The sequence below is a fragment of the Dendrobium catenatum genome, unplaced genomic scaffold (assembly GCF_001605985.2).
Source record: "Dendrobium catenatum unplaced genomic scaffold, ASM160598v2 fragScaff_scaffold_353, whole genome shotgun sequence".
NCBI lineage: Eukaryota > Viridiplantae > Streptophyta > Magnoliopsida > Asparagales > Orchidaceae > Dendrobium > Dendrobium catenatum.
The window spans coordinates 279,334-290,154 of record NW_021318815.1 but is presented as its reverse complement, the minus strand read 5'-3'; the positions used below and the strand labels follow the sequence as shown (position 1 = coordinate 290,154).

At 37.0% G+C, this 10,821-nt stretch overlaps 1 protein-coding gene across 1 annotated transcript; it reads left to right on the top strand.

Moving 5' to 3' along the window:
* The first annotated feature begins 658 nt into the window (after window positions 1–658).
* Window positions 659–10,821, top strand: LOC110100478 (UDP-D-apiose/UDP-D-xylose synthase 2). The gene is made up of 8 exons (XM_020828001.2): window positions 659–1,095; window positions 1,288–1,380; window positions 1,524–1,631; window positions 8,982–9,096; window positions 9,194–9,429; window positions 9,518–9,610; window positions 10,227–10,362; window positions 10,452–10,821. The coding sequence occupies exons 1-8, from the start codon at window positions 817–819 to the stop codon at window positions 10,565–10,567; spliced, it is 1,176 nt and encodes a 391-aa protein (XP_020683660.1). The 5' UTR covers window positions 659–816; the 3' UTR covers window positions 10,568–10,821.

Genomic DNA, 10,821 nt, shown 5'->3' with positions numbered 1-10,821 from the left:
ACTGGGGTCTTTTCAACCATAGTCACGTGCAAATTATAGTCCCTCCAACCTCTGTCGCCCTCTAACCTCCATCACCCACCGACTAGAATCCCTTCGACCACTGTTGCTCTTACTCGCCAACTGCGATCCCTCTGACCACCATGACCCTTCAACTACGGTCCCTCTGATCATTGTCGCCCAACTATATTTCCTCCGACATCAGTTGCCCGACTACAGTCTCTCCAACCTCCTTCGCCCGACTACATTCCTACCAATCAAACGAACAAACCAACATTCTCTTGAGAATATCTCTCATATCATCGGATTCTTCCAACCCCAATTATATAATTAGCTCTATATTCTCTATATTGAGCTAAAGTCTTCCCCAAAAGAAAACATAATTTGTTATCAACAACAAACATTAGTGAATTCAATTCAACTAGGTAAGGCCCGGATATTTTTTTCTCTTCTCAGATTTTTTTTATTAAAAATTATGATGTCTCTTATGATCCTTGAAGTTCTCTCTTTTTATTTATGTGTGTTAAATTTTTTATAAAATTAAAATATTTTTTTTTCTCTCTATCATCACCAAATTTTAGGCCGCTAATAATAATAATAATTAATTTTATCATTTTCTCACAATGCCTAATTGATATATTAAACTCAATTTGTAACATGCCGCTTACGCGTGGGGAGTAGAGGCAACTGCCTGCCTTACCATTCCTATAAAATCTTTTTGTTTCTGTATCTTTCGCCCAAATCCACAGGTTTTCTTTCAAGGGCCTGATCCATTGCAGTCTTTCTGGATTTTGGAGAGGAGGAAAGGAATCTAAAGCAATGGAAGCCAGATTAGACCTCGACGGGAATCCGATCAGGCCTATTACAATCTGCATGATCGGGGCTGGGGGTTTCATCGGCTCACACCTCTGCGAGAAACTAATGACCGAGACGCCGCACACGGTTCTTGCTGTCGACGTTTATAATGACAAGATCAAGCACTTAATGGAGCAACCGGCGGGTGGACAGCCCCATCCCTGGGTTGGCCGGATCCAATTCCACCGCCTCAACATCAAGAATGACTCCAGGCTCGAAGGCCTCATCAAAATGTCTGATCTGGTACGTATGAGCACAGCTTGTCGTATTTTCGTCATTGCGGGCCTCCAAAGTGCTAGATCTTGCCTCTCTTGCTCAATTTTGTGCTGCTTTTGGCATAGCCCTTTCTAGATCTGCATGTCGCTCACAACTTTTGGTTTTCTGGTGGTTTAGTTGCTTGATCTATGATTTTTTGTTTTCCAATGCCACCTGCAGACGATCAACCTGGCGGCCATTTGCACTCCGGCCGACTACAACACGCGTCCGCTTGATACCATTTACAGCAATTTCATCGACGCTCTTCCAGTGGTAGGTTTTGACGTTTCTAATACGAGTGATGATTTTGTCTTTTTCTCTATCTTTTCTTATGGTGTCGCTGTCTCTTCTGTTTAGCACCGGAACTAAAAAATATGTACAGTATTATATGGATTTTGTTGATGATGGTGATTCAGGTCCGATATTGCTCGGAGAATGACAAACGTTTGATTCACTTTTCCACATGTGAAGTGTATGGAAAAACGATTGGTAGCTTCCTCCCAAAGGATCACCCGCTTCGTAAGGTGCCTTAATGCTTCTCTAATAATTTTGTAACTCTTCAATCATTTTCGCTGTCGCGTAAAAGATAATACTCTGCATCTTTTTATTGTCGGCATAAGAAAATAGGCTCATGCAAGTTAATTGAATGATGTTTTTTGTAAGCCTAAATTATGCTGAACTCTGTTCCATCGTTCAAATGGAGTAAGGTTTTCTTCCCCATTTTTATGTGTAAATGATATCTTTAATGATATTCTTGCATCTTGGCGCTAAATAATTCTAATGTTTTTGCATTTTTGCTTGTGCAATAACTTCTCTACTGGTCATGATAGTATTGTCTTGCCCTGGCAAGGAAGAATAGCTTAAAGTTCCTCCTGTAATAGTTGGTGCAACCCGTAGTGTCATTATTCGGTAGATTTGAAAATGCCTTCGCGTCATCTTGCTTTTGTCTCATTAACTATTTCAAGTTTTCGCAGAAGAAACAATTTATTGTTGCCTAGTAGCCAAAACAATGACAGGATGTGATGGTCGCTAAAATATAGAGCATAGCATTAGGCCTTTTTGAAGTACATTAGTTATTAATTCATGATTTTAAGTTTTCTAAGGTCTGTCTGATCATTGGTCTACGCATTTGTTTAAATTTCGAGGTATGCATGATAACATATTCACAAATAACATCATTATGACCATTATGTAGCATCATGATCATAAGTCATTTATAATAATGTGAAAAGTAATATGAAGAGAATTTCATTCCTACAACATACCATAAATATGTTCATAGATCGAATCACTTCTATACAAATTAAATAAACATTCACACAAAAGAAGGCTCGTGCTTACTCTGTTAAAAGAAAATCATGTTGGGATTATTTTTTGCTTTTTATATATTTCCATTCATTACATAGGCTCAAAAGTTGTCACAATAGTTGATCTTTCCTGCATAAAATCATTTTTTTTATTGATTTCAATGTGGCTTTTCTAGCTATGGTCAAAGACCTTCTTCCATAACTTCAGTATACAACTCATAAAATTGATCCCCAATATTCTCACAATCATGATTGTTTCTTTTATTCTTAGTTACATTATTAAAATGCTTCTTCTCCAATTATATGGGATCATCCTAGCTATTAAAATTTCATTAAAAAAATTGTTAATCAAACTTCAATAGATCTAACAATTCACATATCTCAACAAGAGTTTGAACTATACTTGAAGTTACCTTTATAAATATTGTTAGAAACTAACTTATTTGTTTTTTTTTTTCTTTTCAGGAATCATACCATAGATTAGGTTTTCTTTCTTTTCCGAAAATTTTTCATCTTTTGATAATCTTATTCAATAATTTAAAAAAAAAAAGAAGAATCGTCATCCTTCTTTGGTGTTTTTATCTTTAACTGAGATTCTTTAATCTTCCCTTTGATGCATCTAATTTTATTAAAGCCTTCTTTAGTTCTTTTATCTCTTAGCTATTTTATATCTCCTTTTTTCCTCATTAGTGCCTAGAAATTATTTTTATTCATAAAAAAGTTGTAACCTTGATATGTCCAGTACCCTCTCAAGCAAGTTTTGTAACTAAACAATATGATGAAATCATGAAGCAACCAATTGATTTCAAATTTATGAATAATAATTCAAAAATTAAAAATAGCAATACAATAAACACAGCTTGATTAGACTTTCATTTAGAATGCGACATAAATATTTTATGTAGTTTTGTTAAATATTCATTATTGGTGCAAACTATATGTTATTAATTAGAAATTTGGGTAAAATGATCATCATAGCGAGAATTTTCTTTAGTAGATTTTGTTCATATTTTCATTCCTCCCTGTTAAGTCACCAACGAATGCAAACCATACCCAGCCTCCAATGAAAGTCTTAACAGAAGCCTCTTACTGATGAGGACATCAGCAGAAGATTTCGGCGTGTCTATCATAAGAGGAATCGTAGATCGACGACTACGATTCGGAGTCTTTATTTATAATGTATTTTATTTTTATTTATGTTCTGGTTTACTATTGTACCCCAAGAGAAATTATTTTATGTTTTAGCCCCAAGGGCATTTGAGTATTTGTGTTTTTCTTTTATTTGAGGCCTATATATGTTGGCCCTCCCTATTGTATGTGATGATGATTGATTAATGAAAATTTTTAGCTTTTTAGTTTTCTTGAGTATTGAGAGCTCTAGAGAAAGGAAAAGTCCTTAGGTGAGGGCAAAGGCAATACCCGTCAGCCGTTGGAAGAGTCTGGGCTCATGGTCTACCTCCCCATCCCTTTCCCCACCACCGGCCTCCTCCCCTTTTCTTCCCAACCGACGGTCCCTCCCCCATCTTCACCCAAACCGCCGGCCAAATCCCATCTTCCACCCAAACCCATTGGCTAATCCCTTCCCCGCCCCCCTCCCAAAAGCCCCCACCGTCAACCCCTTCACCCAAATTGAGCCCTCCCTATCCTCCGACCTCTGCCTAGTCAACCCTAGCCGCCGTCCATGCTAACCCCAATACCCTTGTTTCTATTTTCCAATCTCCACGTTAATGCTTTCGTAATTTAGAGTTATCTAATTTGAAGGATCCTTTAATTCAAATTCAAATGAATTTAAATTTCATATAATTTTCAAATTAAAACAAACTTATTTTAGGAATTTCCCCAATCACCTCAAATCTGAAATTGAATTGGAATTAATTCCAATTTCAACATTCATTACACTTAGACACATTCATTGAACGTGGACAAACCTTCCCTCCCCTTTGGCCGGCCCTCCCTCTCTCCCTCTCCCAATTATTTCCTTCCTCATTAAGGACTTCAATTAAGGAGATAATTAGCAACCTCCCTCACCTCTTTCCCTTTGTATTTCCTACAATTTATCCCTCTAATCAATCACCCACTTTTAATTTCAGAAATCTAAAATTAACCGATCCTTTCCTAGTCTTGGCCGATACACCTCCAAGCCCCTTTCCCCTCCATCACCTCTCTCCTCCCTCGCTCCACATCCCTCCCAAGGAAGAAGATACACAACCACTTGGCCTACTTTCTCCATGAATGGCTAATCCCGAGCACGATCATGGATTCGTGTATGATCTTCAAGGACGAGTAGATATTCTTTGGTCTCCCTTCTTCAACCTCAACTTGGAGATCGACGACACCGTCGACGACTACGTTGATCGAATCATTTTCACTTTGATGACTGCCATTGACGAGCACCAAATCTCCGGACAGTTTCGAGTTATTGGACACCCACCGACTTCTTCCCCTTCGGCTAACTTTTCCTTGGGCAATACTGCAGGCTTTTTCTGTCTTTTGGTGGCATCTTTAAGTTTGCTAAAATTATTCTTCCGTTAAAACCATAACAAGAGTGAAAGTGAGGGGAACTCAAGGTGCAATTTCTATTTGTTAAACGGTGCAATTCCTGTTAATCTTTCTTGTAACTGCATGCCAAAGCACAACTACAACTAAGAAATCCTAGAATCTAATCTTGTGAAACATTAATTTTAAATTAACAAGCTTAACAACTTTTCATTAAATTCCTGCAATTCCTATTATGTTTCACATCACTTACTTACTTGAGCTTAAGTCATGTTAGGTTTTGTAATAACACTGTATGATCTGCAAGTAATTCTCTATGTTATAGCCAATTAACTCTATATTTGTCTTGTATTGCAGTATTGTTAAAAAATATTATTTTCCAGAAATTAATAATTTACTCCCATGATATTTCGGTGGAGGGAACGGTGGTGTTCCTTTTACTTTTCTTCAGGTTACAGGTTGAAGTCTTCTTCAATTGGCTTGTCTCAACACCCGTCCATGCATGTAGTAATGGTATAAAAGTTATATATCAGTTAGACATTGCGGGATTAGGTTTTTGTTTGGATGCTAGGGAATTGAAGGAAATGAAAATTAAAGGATTGAAAAATCAACTATTGCATATTCAGAATCAACTCTTAAATTATTAGGATTTCATTTTATTTCATCCCCTATAGTGGTCCTGTCATAAGTCAGTGAATTATAAAGGATGAGTTCTTCTGTTATCAGCTAGATTGATTTATCTAAAGAATTAAAAATAAGGAGGTAAGAAGCAGAGTTAGGTGAGATGAATACTGACTTTCGTGTGACCAAAAATTTCAGTTATTGATGAAGCGATAAGAAAGTCCTCTAGAAAAATTGAGAAAGAGCATTCAACGGTGTAAGAAATGTCTAATTACATGTTGCTTATTGCTTGATTGAAGAGGCTATTTTTTAAGAGACTCTTAGCACTTTGGCTAATTTTAGATTGTTAAATGTATGTGAAATATTGGGTTTAGTTTTACATTCAATTTTTGAAAAATATGTTAGCGTATAAATATCAACTGGTTTGCCTTCATTCATAGATTTTAGTTTTCTTATTATAAATTGATTTGAACATTGGTCTCAACTTCGCCCACCCCCCCATTGATTCACACTTTCCAGTAAGTGTTATTAGATTTGATAGTTTATTTGAGATTGATGAGTCATGCAGTTTATTTTTTCATGAGTGAGGCTTTCGTTTGAGTAGATCTATAACTGAATATATGGAATGTAATTTTAATAATGATAGTTCTAGTGGGGGATTGTGACTTTGGGTGATAAGTCATTAATAAGAATACACATTTTAGATATCTTGGGTCTATTGTTCAGAGTGATATGGTGAAATAGATGGAGATATTATTTGTAGAATTCAAATTGGATGGTTTAAGTGGAGGAATGCATCGCGCTTGTTGTGTGATAGAAAATTCCCCCTCAAATATTAGAAATTACCTTTATGTATTAGATTTAAATGAAAATTTAACTTTTAACAGGGCACAATGGAGAAAAAGGATTCATGTAGCCGACTCCACATAGTTAGATAAAGGCTTGATGTTGTTGTTATTGTTGTACCATTTTTGAGGAAGGTTGAAGACTGCTTAACTCACACAGTAGATCTACATAGTTGAGTGGTATTTTGGTGCATAATACTTGATAAATCCTTCATCTAAATGAAAGTGATTATTGATGGAGAGAGCGTTCACATAAAGGAGATATTATTAAGGCACGTGATGATTGTATATAAGTTTTAGTCCAATTTTAATTAGTTGAAAAGTAGGTTGGTGTAGAAATTGTAAGTGATGATCTCTCATCCATAGATTTAAGTTTTTAGGTTGAAAATGAGTGTAATCATTGGTGTTGTTGGCTTAATTTTAATTCCTCTTTGGTTCACATACACTAATATAGTTGGATGGAGTAGGATGGTTTTTAGTGATAATTTTAGGTTTCTAAGATAGCATATTTGTTAACTTTTAAGATCCATTTATTTATTTTAAACATTTAGGCTAAGAAGATCATTGTTGCTGGAAAATATGAGGGCAATTAAGGGTTTAGAAAATGTCTAATGCCCAGCTCATTAGTGCTCTTACTAGATTCCAGAGGGTATTTTATGAAAACTAATTGCATTTTGCTCCTTTTAAGTTAGTTAGTGACAACTCCCACTACGCACTGATTTTTTAAAGCATTTTGGGCTGGTGGGTCTCTGTTTGTGACATATAACCATGATGATGATGGCTTTATCTATCGATTTAAAAATTTGAGCATTTTTTATGCTTGGCCTTATGAAAATGGTTGATTGTCTCCTAGTTTTAGAGCTTGTTAGGATTGCAATATTCTTATGATTTATTTTACTGTTTGGCAATAATTAATGAGTATTTCCCATCTGATGCTTACCCCAACCTTTTTCATTTTGCTTCAGACCAACATTAGTTATTGATTTTGCTTAATTTTTTTTCCTTGTCAGCCATTCGGAGGGATGAGTTTGGATGAATTTTGTCGAGCACTCAATACCATAATCTTTTGATAACATTAATAAAGTAATAATTAGTACATGAATTTTACACTGCAACAACACCAACAACATCAAGCCTTTGTCCCATTATGTGGGGTCGGCTACATGAATCATTTTTCTCCATTGTGTCATATTAAAAGTCAAATTCTAGTTTAAATCTAATAAAAAAAGATCATTTCTAATATTTTCTAACCAAGTCTTTTTAAGTCTACCTCTACCTTTCTTAACATAAGTCAAATCTAATACCTCTACTTTCCTAACTGGTTCATCGGAAGGCCGCCGTTCATGTGACCAAACCATCTAAGGTGGCTCTCTCTAATCTTATCCAAACCATCTAAGGCGACTCTCTCTAATCTTATCTTCCACTAGAGCTACTCCAACCTTTTCACGTATATGCTCATTTTGTATCCTATCTCTAAGGGTAAAGTCACTCATCTACCTGAGCATCCTCATCTCTGCAACACTTAACTTAGTATTATGCTTCTCTTTTAATGGCCAACATTCGGCACCATAAAGCATTGCAGGTCTCACCTCCATCTTATAGAATTTTCCCTTAAGTTTGAGGGGGACTTTTCTATCACACAACAAGCCCGATGCATTCCTCCACTCCAACCATCCAATTTGAATTATGTTGATAATATCCCCATTTATTTCACCATCACTATAGATCCAAGATACCTAAAACGTGTACATGAATTTTACACTGTTTTCTTAAAATACATGGGATTTTAAATACTTGCTACTAAATAGACCCATAATATTTTTGACCTTTGACAAGGATATGTTGAAATTATTAAAGATATAAAACATTTATTGGTATTGAAATAGTGACTGTAGAGTTCTAATTATGAAAGGACTGCAATAAGGATTAAAATTAGTATTTATCATTTTGTATTAGTTATAGAGATGCCTACAAATGATATCCTAATGAGGCTCCTGGGTATATGTTTTTCTAGTAACTTGCATAGTTTAGGATTTGCTTGGTAAGTAAATGATAAATCAGAGCAACGAGGAGAAAATATCTAGGAAGAGAAAGAGCATAGGATTATTAAACAAATAGTAAGACTATGCGATTATCCTTCAGTCGATATGATATTAATAATTATTAGTCAAGATTAGTAGAAGACAAAATAATACCTAGCTATGATATATGTTTTTAAGTATATGGAAATAATTATAAAAAAATGGAGATGTGGATGAGGATATTTAAGTTTGAACAATTAAAATGGAGATGTATCTTAGGAATATTTTGTATAGAAGAGAATCATGGAAATCTAATGGTAAAGTTTATTTATTGTGATTACCCTACCTATGTGATATGGATCGAACATCTATCTGTTCAGTGAAAAAATAATTGATAGCCAAATTGAGTTGTGGAAATAAGAATATATTAAAAGGATGAGGAGATAAGATAGAAGAGACTAGATTTTTGGGCTACCCCTTGTGTTAATATTCTATATGTCAAACAATTAATTTCCTGTCCAATGTTGAGCTTCTTAAATTTTCTTAACAGTATTCCTGATTCATTTCTTGCCATGTTGAAATAGGAACCAGAATTTTATGTCCTAAAGGAGGATTTGTCACCTTGCATTTTGGGCCCCATTGAGAAACAGAGGTGGTCCTATGCATGTGCCAAACAACTCACCGAAAGATTAATATATGGTACGGCTATATTCTCTTAACAACTATGAACTAAATAAAGAACATTCACTTATGCTGACCTCCTTGTATTTTTGTTTCCATTTTGAACTTATTGCAGCCGAGGGTGCAGAGAATGGTCTCGAGTTTACCATTGTAAGACCTTTCAACTGGATCGGACCAAGAATGGACTTTATTCCTGGAGTTGATGGTCCCAGTGAGGGTGTGCCAAGAGTTCTGGCATGTTTTAGCAATAATCTTCTGCGTCGTGAACCTTTGAAGCTTGTTGATGGCGGGCAATCTCTGCGAACCTTTGTGTACATCAAAGATGCCATTGAAGCTGTTCTTTTAATGATTGTATGCCTGCATTTTAACTAGAACCCCCTTCTACTTGTACTAACTAACACCTGTGGTAACACAGTGAGCTAAACATCTTTCCTTGCAGGAAAATCCTGATCGAGCAAATGGCCATATATTTAACGTGGGAAATCCTAACAATGAAGTCACAGTCAAGCAACTTGCAGAGATTATGACTGAGGTGTGTGATTCAAACAGTAGTAATATGTAGACTAGGGGTGTCAATATTTGACACGACATGAAAACCGACTCGTACCCGACCCGGAAATTTTGGGTTGGAACTGACCCCGAAAACTCATTTGAAATGAGCTGCCCGAGCTGCCCACACCTGCCCTGGCTGCCCGCACACCTGCCCGCACTCCCGTCGAGACTGCCCGCACCTATCAGCGGCTGCATGCGCGCCCAAGGCTGCCCGCAGCCCACGCACGTGCTCACTGGCGCACGCGCCTGCCTGCTCACCCCCGCGCCCGCGCCCGCCTACAGTCCACTGCCTGCCGTGCCGCCCGCCTACAGCCGCTTGCCGCCCGCCGTTCCGTCGTCCCGCCGCCGCCAGAAGCGGAATTGGGTCGGGTCGGGTCAACCTAGCAACCTGACGGGTCCGGTTCGGGTCCGAATTTCCGACCCGTTTTCATACCTGGTTTGGGTTAGGGTCGACCCGTTTGAACCCGGGTCAGTTCCGGGTTCAACCCCAACCTGACACGAAATCCAATTTTGACACCCCTAATGTGGTCTACCAAATACCAATTAAATCTGCTAGGCAGTTTCCTGTGATTTGATCCTTGAATTCCATCTTGCAGGTGTACTCTAAGGTATCTGGCGAGCCTCCACTTGAGGTTCCAACCATTGATATTAGTTCAGAAGAGTTTTACGGTGAAGGATATGATGACAGCGACAGAAGGATTCCAGACATGACTATAATCAATAGACAACTGGGTAATTGCATTTATATAACTTTTCTTGAAATTTACCTCAACAAATCTTCCTTGGTTGAGATAAAATTTTCAATTGATCATATTTTGTAGGTTGGAATCCGAAGACGTCTCTGCATGACCTGCTGTATTCTACATTAACTTACCAGCGTAAGACATATGCAGAAGCCATCAAGAGGATGATGGCAAAACCTACTGCAACCAGTTAGAAGATGTTTTTCGAAGCAATTTTCATTCGTTTACATTTTGCTTTTACCTTTGTGTTCGAATGCCTAAGTGTTGGACATATTCATTTCTGTGGCTGGAATGGTTTACTTTATTGATGATAAATTTTTGTCATTAGTATTATTGGCATTGCTTACTTTCCAAAAACAAAAACATTTACTTACAGGTTTGTCCTTGTCCTGGCATTGGTGCAAATTTGTTATTTGCAAAGCTAACAGAATTTTGTTTTTGGCTAGTA

What these genes read in the sequence shown, in the direction of transcription:
- LOC110100478 (XM_020828001.2), top strand. Translation starts at nt 817, where the DNA reads ATGGAAGCCAGATTAGACCTCGACGGGAATCCGATCAGGCCTATTACA. An exon ending in AGGATCACCCGCTTCGTAAG is followed by an intron (nt 1,632 to 8,981) that starts GTGCCTTAATGC and finishes ATGTTGAAATAG; the next exon opens with GAACCAGAATTTTATGTCCT. An exon ending in TTGCAGAGATTATGACTGAG is followed by an intron (nt 9,611 to 10,226) that starts GTGTGTGATTCA and finishes TCCATCTTGCAG; the next exon opens with GTGTACTCTAAGGTATCTGG.